The following is a 17,346-nucleotide window of genomic DNA, read 5'->3' as shown; positions in this document are numbered from 1 at the left end:
GTTGTCTCCTGTCCGTCTGTCTGTCTGTCTGCGGGGAAACTATGTCTGGCCATATCATATATTGGATGCCCAGACCAAAAGTTGTCATGACCTCTTATCATGCACACAGAGAAAGAGACGCACGCACGCACACAAGCACACACACACACACGCACACACACACACACACACACACACACACACACACACACACACACACACAGTTCTTTCCAGTTTTAACTCATAAACAATGTCATTGTTTCTTTGTCAACATCATCTACTCTGCAGTATCTTTGTACGCTGTTGTCCTTCACACTGGCACATGTCTCATGTCTCTGTATGTCCCCCACCAGATGCTGCTATATACATTTTCAATCTAAATACAGACTGTGTTTCCATGACATATAAATCTGTCTCTCAGGATCTTATAGCACACCATCTAAAGCCATAACCTACACAATATATAACATGTTCCTGATGTATCTGTATACAATCCAGCATGTAAGTACCACTGCTGAATTTCATACCACCATTGCAATGATGAACCATGTCAGCTTGATCGCCAATAAACAGCCATAAACCAGGTCTGGAGGTTTGTTTCGTCGATGTCGTGTATATATCACCATTATTGCATTAATTTGATTTTCCTCGGTTGGTATAAAAACGAGTGAGTGTTAATGTTGACTTTTGTTTTGTTTTTTTTTCTCTAAGGACAGCCTGTAGGTCAGTCCACCACTTTGGTCTGGACTGAAATGTCTCAACAACCATTGGATGGCTTGCTATGACATTTTGTACAAACATTCAGGGTCCTTTATTCAAGTACTCATGAGCACCCAGTAAAATGATTTTCTAACAGTGGAAGCTGTGAAGCACCCTGGCATAATTGTTCATGTGGGTGCCACATACAACAGCTTAGTGATGGTCTGATACACACTATGGGTCAAATTAGGACAACCAAGAGAACCATAGAAATTTCCAGACTCCATATAATTTCCACAAATGTCTGCCCATGTGGCTCTCTAATGCTAGCAACAAGTAACACATGCAGAATATTTGTTGGTTACTTTATGGGTTAAACTTGGGTTGCCATGTAAATAAGAATAAAAAAAACGTGTGGATATACAGTGTGAAGTGTTAACTGGGATCCCAACAGAGTTTTTTGCAGTAAAATTAAATACACCCTTTGTAATATTGCATTCGTGTTTGCACTATGAAATTAAAACCAAAAGTTATTTCATTTGCTGCTTATCCCCATTTTTTACTCTGATAAAAGAAATTAAATGTGAACACTGAAATGAATGATCAAGAAATGGAAGACATATACAATACATTTGAACTGAATGGATACCGTCACCATGGCTTTGTTGATGAGGCCCTGTCATGAGGACAAGACATGAATTTAAATGAGTAGCAATGACGGTTGTGGTGTTTATGGAGGGGGCTAAGAACATTTTATAGTTGTAAATTATACCCAAAGTATCCAAAAGCAGAAACACATTTTTTGCCAGTCTACATTTGGGCAACGTCATCATTGAAGTTTCAGTTTTACACAGTTCTGTGGAAGCTCTGAAAAGACACCAGCCAAAGCCTGGCCCATTAAACCTTGTTTCTCATTCAAATCACAGTCGGATTGAACACAATGAGCCTGTGGTTTTCTTCAGTTGGCAAATGCTGCAGCTCAGCTGCATTGGTGGCAGGGGTCTTGTTTTTGGCAACATCTCATCATTGCACAAACCAGAAACAAACCTGTACATTCAGAAATGTATACTATAATCAGTCACTGTGTAGCGAGTAGTCAGGGCCCAACAGTCCCTCACATTACTATGAGAGTAAGAGCAAAACCACAAGGCTGAAAAAATTGTTCACATTGTCAGAAGATAAATTAGTTTAGAAAAGTAACTGATTTCTCTGTAGAGAATTACAAAACTACATTATGTGGTTTGTTGAAACAAATTTGTGTATAATAAAGGAGACATTGGCCCTCAGCCTAAGTTTCTGATGTTTTATATCCAGTACCTGCCATACCCAGTACCCAATATATTAACAAATCAACTGGTGGTACATCCAGGATTATTGTAAAACACACAACATAAAGTTTAGCTCAGGTTTCAAACTATCAATCATCTCCCATCATGTCTCAGGAAAACAACATTGCAGGTAATTACTAAATAAATAATTTGACATTTTGGCATTAGGGTTTGCATTTAACTTCAGCAATTCCTTTCTTATCTAACTTCAGCTGAAATGTATGGTTATGCACTGTGAACACAATATCTAACTGTTAGAACCACAACAGCCTGTTTGTTTTGACTTGAGTTATCAGTCTCTGTTTGGGAGGTTTTCACAGCTGCTCAACCTCTCTGGAGGTTCTCAAATGGTCCTAAACAACAGGTGGGGTAAAGGGCTTCTTAATTTGTGCAACAGCTCCATCCTGTGGACTCTTAATGTACACTGCCTTTAGACTAAAGTCTAGACATACATTCCAAATAGGCTTGTGGATCAGTGCCACCTCCGTTTTCAGCCCACTTCTCTCCCCATAATTCAGTAATACTGCCCTCTGTGTATTATAAGAAAATCGGCCAACATGTGATGTTAAATCATACATAAACACTTTAATAACATGACGAAAACACCACAGGGGTTACACCACACAGAAGGTTTTAGGTCATTCAGACAGTAAGATACCAACTATGAAAAGTTGACAGTTAAAATAGCAGCTGGAGCAAAAGGAGAAAAAAACCGCATGAGAGGAGCTCAAAGCTCGTCCAAGTACATGTCAATGCCAGTGCTTCAATAGTAGCCCTATCCAGAGTACTATGACAAGAAATAGACATCCAAATGTCTGTCTACATATATAGCCTCATACTTTCCAGTGGTTCTGCCAGTATGTTTTCAGCACCCAACACCGCTCACAACACAAACACACATCATTACTAAAACAAAACTTTCACACTAAAACAAAGAAAAACAAAGAAAATAAAAGAAAATACACACACACACACACACACACACACACACAAACACACACACAAAATTTTAAATATTTAATAATTAGGTCCTGATTAAAACTTCATTACTTCAAAAAACCTATCAGCAAAGCAGGAAAAGCAGCTTTAACTATCTGTAACGGGTACATAAGGTGCTACATTTAAGCTTGATTTTTATATCATCACTTCAAAAGAGAAAAAAATTAAAATTAACAATGAGTTCAAAAGATTAGAGAACAAAGAGGGATTAGTTTGAATTTCAAAGACGTTGTATTGCGCTGTCACAAACTGATGTAAAGGCAGTGACAGATGGTTGTTTTTCGACAACATTGTTTAATATTTTGCTACAGTTCGTCACATTTCTTTTGGCCTGGAAGAAGGCTGTTGCTGAGAGCGATGCATGACTACCATTTAAAGGCTGAAACTAGTCTTTAAGAAAAAGCACAAAGACATTTTAAAGGTCCTTTGAAATGGCTAGAATATTGTACATTTTTTAACAGTTTTTGGTATTTCTACATTTTTAGTTTCAAGGGACCTTTAAAAGATGCATACTAGTTTTCACACTTTTTTGCTGAACCGATAAGAGTTAACATCTGTCATCTAGAGGACAGATACCACTGTCCATTTGCAGTCACACTTCTGTCACAGTGCACTGTCCATCGGGACTACGTGAGCGGAGACTGAGTGCCGAGTTGGAGGGCCTGCCCCTCGGAGGCATTCTGGTCGGCTGACTCTCTCTTAGTAGTCTTGGTCTATGTCTTCTCTGTGGCATCGATTCTGCTCTTCCTCTCTCACTCTCATTTTCCTCCTCACTCTCACTGTTGCCAGATGCATACTCATAAATCTGGAGCTCATTGTCTCCTTCCACCTCTTCCCCCTCTGGCTGGCTGATTAGCAGCTGGGAGAGAGACTCTTCAAGGGTTGAGGGTGAGGGAGACAAAGGATTGGTGAGATGGTGCCCCAGGAGTGTTGGAGGTCTAACAGGGGGAAGAGACAAAATCCCAAATGATGAAGACTGTGATTGACCTGCAGTGTCCGATCCATCGGCTGAGCTGACACGTTCTGTTGCAGCTGGGGCGACAACTGGTAAAGCAGGGGTGGGCGCTGGTTCAGGGTCTAATCTCAGTCCTGCCACTCCCTTCTTGGGGATATCTACAGCGTCCCGCTTTATCTTGCGCCTGCGGCCATGCTCATTCCGGCGATACTGCACTAAGTTCTCCAGGTCTGCCACATAAAGAAATCCTGCAATCAGCATCTCTGTGCTCTTCCTGCCCTTGGCAAAGGCCTCCTCCAGCTCACGACTGGTCCTTTCATCATACTGCCACCAGCCGTTGTGCCCCTCATAGTACCATGCATAGTCTCCACGGGAACCGCCCCCTGTCTCTCCACTTCGGCTCACCCCTGCAGCTGCTGCCTTCAGTTCTTCAAGTGAGAGGAGAACTGGCCGCTCAAGGAAGTCCTCTGGGACCTCTTGTCGGCAAAGAGCACAACGCTTGCTGTGCCAGGAGGCACCTTTCACACACAGGAAACAGAAGACATGGCAACATGGGAGACGTACTGGGTGGACGCAGATCTGCAGGCAGATGGCACACTCTGGGGTGGTGGTGGGGCTGGAGGAGTCTGTGGCACAAGTATCTCCAACTTCCTCCGTCAGCTTGGAGGGAGCCAGGGCAATCACTGAACAGTCCACTTCTCCACAGCCTGCCATGCTGCAGAGAGAAACAGTACTGTTACAATTGATCTGGCTGGCAACATGTATGTGCTGTATTAGATAGATGTGTACTTGCATTAATTTACTGTATCACTGTCTATAACACGAAAATGCTTTTGGTGTTGTTCCCACTTGCCATGCACTACTCTGTTGACAGTTTTGGAAACGCCCTCGTACACACACCGCACAAAGTTGTTTTCTGCTAATATCGATTAGCGCTAATGAAATAAATATTACAAATTACTCTCGTATGTCAGGATTAAGTATCTGAAACAAACAAACAGCATAACAAACCCCCCCCCCCCCGTTTGACAGTTAATGTTACCCACGCAACTAGGTTACTGCTAAGCTAACGCTAGCTAACTCGGCAATTTGCTAGCTGAACTAGCTGTTATCTTAACAAAGTTTATATTCCTAACAGTGATATTAGAAGCTGGTCTGTTTGATGTGAAGTAACACTGTAGCCAATATTCTTCACAGTTAAGGTCGAGCATTCATCTAATGTTGGTCTAACGTTAACTTGACAGCTACATAGCATATGTAGCTAGCCTGTTAGCTGTCAGTGCGTTTCCTGGCTATTTCATTTCTCTGTTAATACACTCACCTGAGCATATGGTGCCTCTAGAAGCTTTCTTTGAAGAAGTGCAGACGAAGATATTTATAAAGCTGCATTTATATTTAGTTACAAAGTTTTGTACGCCAAGTAATGACTGCGTTGCTGCTGGAGCACAACTCTGGCCAAGCCCATCTGACTTCAATGTGCCTGGATCGGCCTCACATCGTTTCCAGTGCCAATCGACATGTTCTGTAGATCTAGTGTGTTTATGACTCATGAGAAGAGCCGAATAGAAAAGAGAAAGTTTCGCTCGTTTACAAAAAGGACAGTGTTTCAGACTAAAGCAGAGCTTTCTTTTCCTCCCAGTATATAGATTTGTTCTGGTATATGTCATAAAGTGGATAAAAGTCTGTGAATTAGATTACTTAATTTTTTATTCATTCTTGCCAAGCGTCGTATATTTCACCCATTTCTTTGCATAGTGCCCAGACTATAAGCATACAACATATTCTAAAATATGCATATATATAATCAATATTATATAATCAATATTATTATTACAGGTTTGTACAATTTCTATATTGATTTTTTATGTATACATATACCCATATTTCCTATATTACCGAATTAATTCTATTCAAATTAGTAGCTTACATTCAGAGGTATATACCTCAAGTTCTGTTATACAGGGGAGCTTTGACATTATATAGTAATTAATATATCCTATGTCATTTGTTTACTATATACTCTTACTGTATGGTCTGTACAGAAATACACAGGTGTTACTAATAACATGAACAATGGCTCTACTCTATTGAAGTGTCTCAGTAAGCCATGACAGTGTAACAGTGAGTCAGCATGCACTGTGCCAGAACCCTGAAACTGAATGAGCTAAATGGAATTCAGTTATAACTAATTTTATCATTTTCACCCTTTCCTTAATTGTTGTTTACAGCTGTTTATTTTGTCCACTTTTTTCATGAGGAGCTAAGGACAATACATTTTTTCTTAATAAATTTTATTGTAAACAAGAAAACAATGTGCAGGAGTTGTCAAAATAAGTGAACCACAATCACATAAGGCAATCAGTATGTGAAACAAAAAGTTTACCATGGCTGGCCACCAGTCGTATCATTGATTGCTGTTCATATGTCCTTATGTTGAATTGCAATTTTTACTTTTACATTTTTATAATTTACAATAAATGTATACGTTTTCATTACTAGCCAATGTTAGAGTTAAATGTGTCTGAAATGTCAGCAAATGTCAACTCATTACAACCTACTTGGACTCTGTCTCATTTTGATGACACACCTCCTGAACTCTGACACATGTGGGCAGGGGTCACCGAAGACACTAGGGGACTGCAGAACTTGTCGGGTACGTGTCTCCTCTCCCCTCCTGTAGGCCTGCATTCTCCTTTTCCGAATACATGGACCCCACTCTGTCCATTCCCCGACCTCGCAGTGCACTAGAGGAGACAGCAGATGATTAATATGACACATGTTGGTGGGAGGAGATAAAAACATAAGACAGCAGAAATGCATGGTGGACGTTAGAGAAAGGGAATGTCTCTCACCTTGGGGGATGCACTGCATGAGCTGTACGTCAGGCTCAGATCCACTTGGGCAAGTAGGGTGGCACTGCCCATGGAGGAAGTAGAAATCTGCTCTGCACTTCACACACACGTTCCTCCTCACACACACCTCACAGCCCACAGGGCACTCTGAGACAGAGGGACATAAACATTTTTCAATGTGCTGTAGTGTAGTTTCCTGAGATCATGGGAAAGCGGATACATGCGCACCACATGCGCTACAGCACTACATGAATAACATGCAGCAGTGACAGTGTCTCACCCGTGCATTCACGCAGTGCTGTGTTTGCCGTCAGCCCATTTGGACAGCTATTGTCACATTTTCCTCGCAACAGAAAGTGGCCCTGATGACAACGAGTGCAGAAATTGTCACTGAAGCAGAAAGCGCAATCCTCTTTGCACCCTGAAATGGGAGTGAACCTCGGTCAGTGCAAAGTGACCACAGTGTCAGGACACCAAAAGATGTTGCTCTTTTTTCCTTTTCCTTAGCACAGACAGAAGGTATTTCAAGCTTCACACAGTGCTCTGAAGAAGGTGAACCAGCAAGAGTTGTTTGCTCATCTAAATACAATGTCAAGCTAATCAGCAATAAAGTCATCTACCATTGTTATACGAAGTGTTGCTCCATTAAAATCAGACCTACTTAATTCAGTCTTGTCACTCAAAATAATAACATTAAACATTATTCCACCACTCCTATATGTGTTCATTGGTACCTACTGGTACAGGTGTTGATCTGTGGCGAGCGCATGCCGTAGTGACCCTGGGGACAGGACGACAGGCAGGTGCCCTTCTGCCTTATCCCATCCAGCTCCAGGTGGAAGAAGAGGCGAGGTTTACAGGACAGACATCCATTCAGGGCCGAGCATGATGCACAACCTGCTGGACAGAGTCTGCTCACTGAAGAACTACCTGTTATATGGGTTAGAGACAAATAAGTAATAAGTAATTGTGTATGTGTGTGTGTGGGAGTCTGACAACAATAACACTGAGTGAGTTTTATATTCTTCCTATGCTTGTACAAGCGAAATACTCCATGCTCCATCTACAGAACAAAATTATACAGGCGACTTGGTTTATGAGAGCAGAGCCAATAGACAGAGCCATGGTTTGAAATTTGCAGCGTGCAAGTGGGTAAAACCAATGGAAATCTGTGACCACATTGTTCCCTGAAAGCTGAAGGAACACACTTATTGTCTCCACATGTCCACATGTAGTGTCTGTCTACTGTCTTCTACAAGAAGAATAGGGAAGAGTAAGGCACATTTCACAACAGCCGTATCAAAGTAGTATTGGCGAAGTGGAGAAGAATTATGCTTGAATACTTACGTCTGTGTCGCAGGATCTTTGCGTTGTCTAGGCCTTTTGGAAGATTCATGAAGTGCAGAATCCAAATGAATATTGGTATCTGCATTTTCCTTCACCGTCAGCACAACATTGAATCGGCAAAGACACCTCACATCACATCCCAAATCCCTTGGTGTACACTTAAAAATATAAAAATAAAATAAACTAGTGAATTTCTCCACAAAATTCATTCAACTGGACCCATGTAGAGACTGTAGTCTGGGTAAGACAGCAGTCGAGTGCAGAAATGTTTTCTTGAGGAAAATCCCCATGTGCATTCCATGAGATCACTCAAGCCGGCAGAATGCCATGAAGAATGCAAACAGAAGAGAAACCATCATATGACAGTCGCGACCCAGAGCTGATGTAAAGTTTGGGCAAGCTGCTGTGAGCTTGCCTGTTTCCCCACAGACTCACACACACTCACTCACACCCTCCTCTCCTGTGTTACACTTCTTTCTCGGCCCTCCTCCTGATCCATTATCACATCCACAGTGTCTCTTGCTCTTAACCAGCACACACACACTGTGACTGATAATACTGCATTTTCTGCATGATGATATATGACTCATTGAAAACCATGTACTCTGTATCTATTGGTTTACCAATCTTCACTCTCCACTCAGAACAGTGTTTTTCTTATCGTTATATCACTTGGATGTTTGACCTTCTCTGCGCTCACCTGAAATCTGAGTTTAACGTACGAGCAGGATTTTGTGACGTCACAGCTGGAAGACAATATTGGTCCAATCAGCAACTTACACAAATGTGATGTGGAAACTTGTAGATTCCACTATAAATACATAAAGATCAGACTTTTTATGTGAGAGACATTTTGTGCAGCAGGGAAACATTTGAAATGACAAATATTTGCATGTTTATAGTTTCTGGATTTTCATTGCAGGAGATGTCATTTAAAGAATTTTTTTGCAAGGTAATGGAACTTTTTTTTTACCAAATCAATATTAGACTCAAATTATTCAAAGCAACATATCTTTTACATGTGTTAAAGCATACTCTAAAGATGATCTTAAATCTTTTTAATGGCATAATAATACAGACTGTAGATCAAAATTCTCAAAAAGAAATGCGTGGCTATTTTGGCAAACAAAATTAATAAATCATTTTTTCATTATCTGAAAAAGTTCACTACTTTACCAACTAATTTTATTTTGAAATGACACATTTTGTGCTGTCCACTAAAATACGCAAACCTCAAAGAACAACAACAGGTGGTTGGGTTCATTGTGCATGTTTAGAGGTGAGTGAGCGTAGCACATTAACTGCACAAACCTCCCTCATCCTGTCATGTCGCATCTTTAAATAACTGGCAGATGTAACGGCACAGAGGGTGAGTGTGTGACTGTGAAAACAAAATTTCTCATTCGGTTCTATTTAAAATAAAAAGTCACGACTACTTTTTTGAAGCATGTCATCACAACATCAACACCAACTTTTTAAATTCTTCTCACACGGGCCGGATGAAATGATGGAACAGCTTTAAAAAAGCAAAAACATCCACTGTAGAAAAACTGCAATTCCTATGTACCAAAACTTTTCAAACTTAAGCCAAGAATGGGCACTGCATGTTTTCAATTAAGACATGAGTTCAGGAAATGAAAACCAAAAATACTGGGGGATTTCACTACCTCTGAATGAGAAAACAAAAACTAGAGAACTGTAGGTGTCAGAAAGGATCGGTAATTCCCACAGAATCACCAGAAGGTGTTGAAAGCTTCAGTCCTCCAGAGGATTTGTTGTTTGGCATCCTGGTGCGTATTATCGCCTGTTTTGGGAACTCTGCGGTTCTTCATCCACTTCTCCAAAACACATTTGAACTCTCCAGTGTTCCCCTTCATGCAGAGAGCTTTTCTTGGAACTGGTTTTCTTATGCGATTCATGAATCTGTGGTCCATCATCTTTTCAGATCCTGTCATTTCTTATGGCATCAAAAATCCCCCGATTTGCAAAAAGACCAACTTAGTGATATTCCTTGAGTTTATTTCTAAATGACTAGTCATTTTGTTTTTAGGCTGTATGATTCTATTTTTGCAGAAAAATATGAACAGAAACAACAACACACTTGAACACATGAAACCATGTGCTCCTTATTAAGAAAGGCACAGCAAGTTATCAAAATAACATCTCTGCAAAAATGGACTGCCATGCTCTCTTACTTCTTGGCTTGTCTGGAAAAATGTCAAAAGAGGAATCAGCAGGAGCTTCGCAGTGGGATTTTACACTGGAGTTGATTTATCTGAGAGAGAGACAAGAGTTAAAAGACGCACTGCCAGACAGAGGAGCTGGACAGGGCTGCGCTGGCTGGATTAGATTGTCAACAGGTGCTCAGACATGAGCACACGCGGACCGGACAGGCGAGGCAAAGCGAAGGCTAGGGAAGAAGAAGGGTGTGTTTCTCAAATCCCTCAAGAACAAAAGCAAACCTAGAGACGATAAAACAACACCTCAGAGGAGCCTGTGGATGTGTAGCCAGCTGCTACAGAACAATATCATCCATCAATCCACACGCAATAGATTTATAGATAAGACTGTGCCAGCAAAGCACATATCTTCAACAGGAGAGTGTGAAGAAGTTTAACTCTCTCGTCACTAGAAAGGACTGCCGGCCAGCTGGAGATGCGAGAGGGAACAGTTTTAACTCTTTGCTTGAGATTTGAAAGTATATGAAGATGCATTATCAAATGTTACAGGGCTCTGTGATAACAACATGTGAATCAAGCAGAGAATGGCTGGATAGAGACTGCTGAAAGAGAGGTGCGGGGGGGTTCAAAGGTCAATGGGGAGGGGCTCCACAAACCCAGTAACATCCCCTCAAACTGACTGGGAACATAAATATGTCAAAGCTACGCTCGCTGGGGTGCCAGATCACATTCTTGAAGAAAATAACCATTGTAGGCCGTGGAATGTCTTAACCTCCAAAAACAGAGAAAACGTAAAATGATTTAAGGGGCGAACACCGAGCAAAGGAGTGAGAGCACAAAATGAATACTGACCAATAGGCATATGGACATGTAGCTGTAATCATGCTAACATTAACCTGTCTAAAATTCAAACTCCAGCACTGAAATCATTCCTTTTGTATTTTCATAGTAAAGCACTTGTTTTTATACTCACCAAGACTCCAAAAAGATAAATCCATAACAGGTCATTAAAAGGTGAGTCCACTATAAAACAAACCAGAAACCACCTGCTATCACAGTTTTGGTGGAGAAGAAAATTTAGCATGTACAGTATGATCAAGCAATTTAACAATCTAACTTTGACCTTTTCACCACTCACACACCTAAACCTTTTGGCTTTTTTTTTTTTTAAAAACATACTTATGCTAACACACTTATCCACAGACATCAAAAGACAACACTGCATAACAAAACCACAACAACAACAGGACAGGGGTAGGGTAGACTCCCAGAACCCACACCAACATATGTACCCAGTTAGGGTTTACATGATCAAAGGAACTTGCAACAATGTCCCAGTGTCCCTCAAGTCCCTTCTCAAAATCTTTTAACAGGCGAGCTGCTCGTTACATGTTCATTAAGTCCATGTATTCCTCCAGCCACGCATCTCTAGAGAAGCAGCCTGAGTAGTAGTGATAAGGAATGAACAGGATAGCATCAGAGTGCACGGATAATCTATATACTGTGAAGAAGTGAGGAATTTGGAAGGAGGGTGAGCCCACCCACTGATAGAACGATCCAGGAGGTGAAGAGATCTGAAAGTACAAATGTAGCCTGAACCATCCACAACTTGGAGTTTAAAGCTTTTTACACTCAACATCATTGAAAAATAAGTCTACTTTTCTATTTCTTTGATAAAAGTAGTTCAGTCCAATATAGAAAACACAGGTTTTTATGTTGGGTTTCTGATGTGAAGGTCGAGCTGATGGTTGCAGCAGTCATAATAGTGTTAATATGAGAAACCACTATTTGTAGCACATAAAATATGGCACATTATAAGATTCATTATAAAATTCACAAGAATTTAATAAACAAAAAAAATGTATGGCAGTCATATAAAAACAGTACTTGCTTGCACAAGGAAAAGAATAACGAACACAGAAAAGTAAATTTCATAAGAAAACAAATATATATATCATTAAAAAACAAACATATTGCTGCTGTCATTCAAAAAAATGTTCATAAAATCAACAATGATGCGCTCAGTCTTCATCCTCTTGCTTTTTTCAGCACTTTCTATAAAGAAAGGAAAAAAACTCTTTGTTAATCTACTTCTTGTTCAAAATACTCAAGATATAAACACTATTACTAAGCACAAATTCTTCATCTCAATCAAAAATTGTCAACTCCAATAACATATCATATAAATACTAGTTAGGGCTAGATGATATGCAAAAAATAATAATTTTTGGCAGATATTGCCATACGAGTTGTTTAAATGGTATTTTTGTTTTTGCATTTCTTTTTCAATCAATATTTTTTTTAAATGATGATGTGATTTTTGTTGGGCCTTGTACCATCAAGCATGTTCCATTACGTCCTGAGAATATGATTTGTAGTCGGGCATTTCTCACCACTATGGTGCCAACAACACTCAATGCTGTGACATATTTTACCTTTTTCAAAAAAAGATTGCAGCTCCTTCGATTTGGATATCGCACTTGGCCATACTGCGACTTTGATTAATAGTGCAGTCCTAATACTAGTATTTAAATATGGTAAATGTGTATGTTTCAGTCCTGTAATGTTTACCTTATATTTGATTAAATTTAAACAAATGTACTCAATATAAAATTATCTTTTTTAGGTACATAAATGGGTAAAGTGACAAAATGTTTGACTTTTATTTTAATTGAAAAAGAGGAAGAGATCCTGATATATATTAAGCACCTCTAGCGGACAACATGCAGTTATTGATTCTTTTGAGTCTGACACTTTCCATAATTTCTTTTAAACACTTTTACAATCTTAATTAGTTAGTCTATATCCCATTCTAATTACAATATAAGAAACTTGCTAATTACTGCACCCTCTAAATATAGAGGGATATTGAGCACGGTGGCTCAAGGACATCAGAGGTAGGGTGAAAAGATTAAATTCTGATAATCCATAAATCACTTTATAAACTGAACCGTTACCTTTATAGTAAACTGAATCTGGTTTTTGACAGTTGAACGGACACAATAAGCATTTAAAGACATCACATAAGATCATGGAAACAGTTAATGGCATTTTTACACACATGAGGCCATTTGAGGCAACATCTTCGAGCTGTTTAACGTTTGATGCCATTTTAAAGTATTTTTTTGTCTTTGAACTAACCTTGGAGACTGCTCTCAAATGCTGAGCTCTGATCGTTGCAGATTTTTCTTCGAAAGCTTTGGCTTTCGCCTCCTCTGCCAGGCTGTTCAGGAACAACAATGTCAGCAGTTCAATCTGTAAAAACAGGGAGGAATCCGCTTGTTATTTAAGTTGGCTAGCTTGGCAAAGTTAGCCGCAAACAAAGCGAACAGTCAGAATTAATATCAACGGTTTCCTACCATCGCCTCTGACGCCGGTCCCATATTAATGTTACTCTTCGCTTTCGTCTTAATAGTATATTTCAATTTTGGTGCCTTGTTAAGCATTTTGGCAAATCTTCGGCGTGGAGCAAATGTTGACGGAAATGTTATTCCTCTTCTACTGAACCAAAGGTTTGTTGACGTTTTCCAATTTCCCGCTTCTCTTACTTCCGGTTTAAGTGCTTCTTCTTCGAGGATTTTCTTGCCGCTTACATCGTCACTTGTTGCATTACTGCCATCTACAGTTTTTCTTATTTCTATACTTTTCGTAAAGAAATTAAAATATCGTGTGCACATCGAGGACAAAAGACTATAAAATGAAATATTCTTTCGATGCACACATAAAAAACAAGACAAAAACAATTCCACTGACCAGGATTTAAGTGCAGTATCTCTTTTCACTCTGGCTTATTAAGTTGTTTATACTGCCACATAGTGGCCGGAGAAGCTGTTACACTAGCGGCGGACAGCAATGGCGACCATGATGCAGACAGCAGCCGGCACGAACAATATGCTGCAATTTATGAAACTTATCGGACAACTTAAAGTAAGACTTTTCTTCAAACTCAGGCGACTTTTATGGGGATTGTGTGCCTATGCAAAAATGAACAATAATTTAACTCTGGGGCTGGGTGTAATGGGGCTCAGTCTGTTCGTTCAAACTGTTATGCTGGTGCTGGTTAGTGTTAATACAGTAAGACGTTTCCTTTTGGCTTAACAAAAGTGAAGCTCATCATTCTCTCTCTCTCTCTCTCTCTCTCACACCACTCATACATATACACACACACACACACACACACACACACACACATTACAACTTAACTCATTACAGCTTGACAGCATGACAGCAAGAAAAAGCACTCTATTACTGTAGTGTGGAAACCTGTGATGTGGATTAAACAATATGACGAGAAATTTGACAAGGTTCTTGTGGGGTCAAGAAATGCTGCCTGAACAAAATAATTTATAATTTTCTTTCACATTTTTTCCTGGCAGTGGAAGTGTTCAAGACCTTTCAAATGTCTTGTTTTGTTCAACCAACAGTGCATAACATGAAGAAATTCAGTTTACTATAATAAAAGCCAAAGAAAATCAGAAAACAGAAAATTGTTTTGATGGATTTCTGCAGTGGAGTGAGTGTATACAAATGCGGATTCACTAAGATTGTGAAATTAGTCATGAGATCTTTTCCTCCCTCTCCCCTGTGCCACTGATGACTTGTATGTTGTGGTTGATGTTACCTGTAGAGGGTCCCACGGACCGGCTGGGTGTACAGGAATGTGAAGAAACCAGAGAGTGTGTCAGACCACATGTACCGCATGGCGATGATGTCACTGACCATCACCGACCCCACAGTGGACAAGGACAGGTGAGTCATACACACAGCTGGGCAACAACATCGGTGTTGATGCACCTTTGATTGATGGAAAACATATTATATAATGTAAAGATTAAAGCATTGAACATTTAAATATCAATTAAAGTTGTTGTCTGCAAAATGAAAAAGAAGTTATTATCTACTGACACCGAACAGCAACTTGCTCTGTATTTATTAACATCCTCCATAAAGCTGTGACACACTGTCCTGTCTGATTAGTTACCTGTCTGCACACCTGTTTGTCCTCAGGTGTATAAAGCTGGCTCTGGTTCACGACATGGCAGAGTGCATTGTGGGAGATATTGCTCCGTCAGACAACGTCAGTAAAGCAGAGAAACACAGGAGAGAAGAGGCAAGAGACTAGCAGCACTGGCATTATATCCACACACAAGAGACTGTTCAAAGCCATTCTGTTGTTGACTTTTATAATATCTCCTTGAATCTCTTTTAGGAAGCGATGAGACATCTATCAGGTCTTCTGCCAGAGGGGCTTAAACAGGAGATTTATGGACTGTGGGAGGTAAATAATTAAACTAATAGTGGGCTCAGCAGAACTAAACTGGATGTTTATGTGTAACACACACTTGTCTTATCTTCAGGAATATGAAACCCAGAGCAGTCCGGAGGCCAGGCTGGTGAAACAGTTTGACCTCCTGGAGATGATCCTGCAGGCTCATGAGTATGAAGAGTTAGAAGAAATGCCCGGAAGACTTCAGGAATTCTTTGACTCCACCGACGGTAAGTTTGTGGTCTGTCGTGCTTTTTGCCTTTGTCATCAGTAACCATCTGCTTCTCCATTTCACATCTGTTTCCCTCTTCTTCACTGAACATGTTAGTGAAGGCCTCCGGGATAGCCTGTGTGCAGACGATGGTTCAGAGCTGTTCTGTAAACATCGTAAATACACATTTCTGAAAGAGTGATTTGATAAGACAGTCAATAATGTGTGGTTGTAATTCAAAATGAGAAGCCCTTTTACATTCGTTTACTATCTCGAAATACTATAGTTTGATTTAATGGGTTGTCATTTCAGGCCTCAGCCAATTAAAAACACATTGTGTAGACGTTTTATTCATTGTGTGTGTTAGTCAACAGACCAAACGGGTACATGAAAATTTATATTTCTCATATTTTGAAGCAAAATTCCATTATAATTTTCTTTTTATACTTTTATTGGTTCTCAGGTCGTTTCCACCACCCAGATGTGCTCCAGCTGGTCAGCTCTTTGAATGAAGAAAGAGGACGTCACATGACTAAAACTGATGGCACAAAGAATTCTGGGAACTCGCAGACCACTGGCGCAGTATCTTCGCAGCCGCCACACACGACTTCACACACATCCTGACTATAACACACACACCAGCACCTCTTTAGTGGAGGGACAGAAATACTGGACTGCGCACGCAAGACTGCGTCATAAGACCAGACACGTGAGAGGATATGGAAAAACTGTATTTTGGGAATTTCGATTGCCATTGACAGTTGTCTTTTCTGTTTTACCTCAGTGTGTCTGAGCTTGGTTCAGCTGTAATGAAGGACTTTCAGTTCACCGCTGCAAGGTTTAATCCATGCTGTCCTGGAAGGAACAGTATCACTATCTATCATCATCTGTAATAAATACACTCTGCCCGGTACTAATGCAAAAACTGCCGGATAATATATCAACACAATATAGTGAAATGTTTCTGTAAATGGATTGAAAGTGTAAAAACCTATATAAATTTCAAGATGATGTTCTGACATTATCACATTATTTACTGTTAATGTCAAGAGAAATTTGGGGAACTATGCCCAACATGTTCTATACATCAAAAGGCTTTATTGCATGTTTCAAATCCACTGACAGACATTTTGTTTTTTTAAATATATATTATCTGGCAGCTATGACATAAAAGAGGTTTCCATAAAAAAAAATGACAATGTTGCTTCAGCATTATTCCACTTATGCTGCTAGTGTTAATGCATTTTCTCATTCTACGATATACAGAACATGTTAGAAATCTACATTGTTGGTAGCCGTAACATCAACAACATCCTCAGGAACTTGAAGCTTTGCTGACAAAAGAAAACTGATTATTTTAAGTCAATCATTTTTTAAACTACCATATTAAGATGTTGCATAGAGCTTCAGTTGCAAGTTGTTACATTTATTACTGTTTGTTTTCAACAGGTTCAGTCACAGTTCTCAGTGTTTATTGTAAAAACAGTCATCTGTGATATTTGGTTTAAACAATCTTTAATATCAACACAT

At 39.8% G+C, this 17,346-nt stretch overlaps 4 protein-coding genes across 4 annotated transcripts; 1 reads left to right on the top strand and 3 right to left on the bottom strand.

The window, feature by feature from the left end:
* Positions 1-2,973: 2,973 nt before the first annotated feature.
* On the bottom strand, positions 2,974-5,440 carry LOC111240317 (E3 ubiquitin-protein ligase rnf146-like). Its single transcript, XM_022770281.1, has 2 exons — positions 5,282-5,440; positions 2,974-4,675 (listed from the first exon to the last, which is right to left on the bottom strand). Exons 1-2 carry the CDS (start codon positions 5,287-5,289, stop codon positions 3,598-3,600), a joined length of 1,086 nt encoding a protein of 361 aa, XP_022626002.1. The 5' UTR covers positions 5,290-5,440; the 3' UTR covers positions 2,974-3,597.
* Positions 5,441-6,507: 1,067 nt separating this feature from the next.
* LOC111236610 (R-spondin-3-like) lies at positions 6,508-8,208 on the bottom strand. The gene is made up of 4 exons (XM_022765422.1): positions 8,160-8,208; positions 7,551-7,742; positions 6,813-6,959; positions 6,508-6,704 (listed from the first exon to the last, which is right to left on the bottom strand). The coding sequence occupies exons 1-4, from the start codon at positions 8,206-8,208 to the stop codon at positions 6,508-6,510; spliced, it is 585 nt and encodes a 194-aa protein (XP_022621143.1).
* A 3,978-nt stretch (positions 8,209-12,186) lies between these two features.
* cenpw (centromere protein W) lies at positions 12,187-13,878 on the bottom strand. The gene is made up of 3 exons (XM_022737853.1): positions 13,699-13,878; positions 13,481-13,594; positions 12,187-12,394 (listed from the first exon to the last, which is right to left on the bottom strand). The coding sequence occupies exons 1-3, from the start codon at positions 13,783-13,785 to the stop codon at positions 12,368-12,370; spliced, it is 228 nt and encodes a 75-aa protein (XP_022593574.1). The 5' UTR covers positions 13,786-13,878; the 3' UTR covers positions 12,187-12,367.
* A 307-nt stretch (positions 13,879-14,185) lies between these two features.
* On the top strand, positions 14,186-17,307 carry hddc2 (HD domain containing 2). The gene is made up of 6 exons (XM_022767283.1): positions 14,186-14,266; positions 14,967-15,088; positions 15,347-15,449; positions 15,549-15,617; positions 15,697-15,835; positions 16,280-17,307. The coding sequence occupies exons 1-6, from the start codon at positions 14,192-14,194 to the stop codon at positions 16,438-16,440; spliced, it is 669 nt and encodes a 222-aa protein (XP_022623004.1). The 5' UTR covers positions 14,186-14,191; the 3' UTR covers positions 16,441-17,307.
* Positions 17,308-17,346: the final 39 nt, after the last annotated feature.

Source organism: Seriola dumerili, unplaced genomic scaffold, assembly GCF_002260705.1.
Source record: "Seriola dumerili isolate Sdu_G_001 unplaced genomic scaffold, Sdu_1.0 BDQW01000025.1, whole genome shotgun sequence".
Taxonomy (NCBI): Eukaryota; Metazoa; Chordata; class Actinopteri; order Carangiformes; family Carangidae; genus Seriola; species Seriola dumerili.
The sequence above is the reverse complement of the archived record's forward strand: the minus strand, read 5'-3'. Positions and strand labels throughout refer to the sequence as shown.

What these genes read in the sequence shown, in the direction of transcription:
- LOC111236610 (XM_022765422.1), bottom strand. Translation starts at nt 8,208, where the DNA reads ATGAATCTTCCAAAAGGCCTAGACAACGCAAAGATCCTGCGACACAGA. An exon ending in AAAGATCCTGCGACACAGAC is followed by an intron (nt 7,743 to 8,159) that starts GTAAGTATTCAA and finishes CCCATATAACAG; the next exon opens with GTAGTTCTTCAGTGAGCAGA. An exon ending in CATGCAGTGCATCCCCCAAG is followed by an intron (nt 6,705 to 6,812) that starts GTGAGAGACATT and finishes TGTCTCCTCTAG; the next exon opens with TGCACTGCGAGGTCGGGGAA.
- cenpw (XM_022737853.1), bottom strand. Translation starts at nt 13,785, where the DNA reads ATGCTTAACAAGGCACCAAAATTGAAATATACTATTAAGACGAAAGCG. An exon ending in GACCGGCGTCAGAGGCGATG is followed by an intron (nt 13,595 to 13,698) that starts GTAGGAAACCGT and finishes CTGTTTTTACAG; the next exon opens with ATTGAACTGCTGACATTGTT. An exon ending in ATTTGAGAGCAGTCTCCAAG is followed by an intron (nt 12,395 to 13,480) that starts GTTAGTTCAAAG and finishes CTTTCTTTATAG; the next exon opens with AAAGTGCTGAAAAAAGCAAG.
- hddc2 (XM_022767283.1), top strand. Translation starts at nt 14,192, where the DNA reads ATGGCGACCATGATGCAGACAGCAGCCGGCACGAACAATATGCTGCAA. An exon ending in CCCACAGTGGACAAGGACAG is followed by an intron (nt 15,089 to 15,346) that starts GTGAGTCATACA and finishes GTTTGTCCTCAG; the next exon opens with GTGTATAAAGCTGGCTCTGG. An exon ending in ATTCTTTGACTCCACCGACG is followed by an intron (nt 15,836 to 16,279) that starts GTAAGTTTGTGG and finishes ATTGGTTCTCAG; the next exon opens with GTCGTTTCCACCACCCAGAT.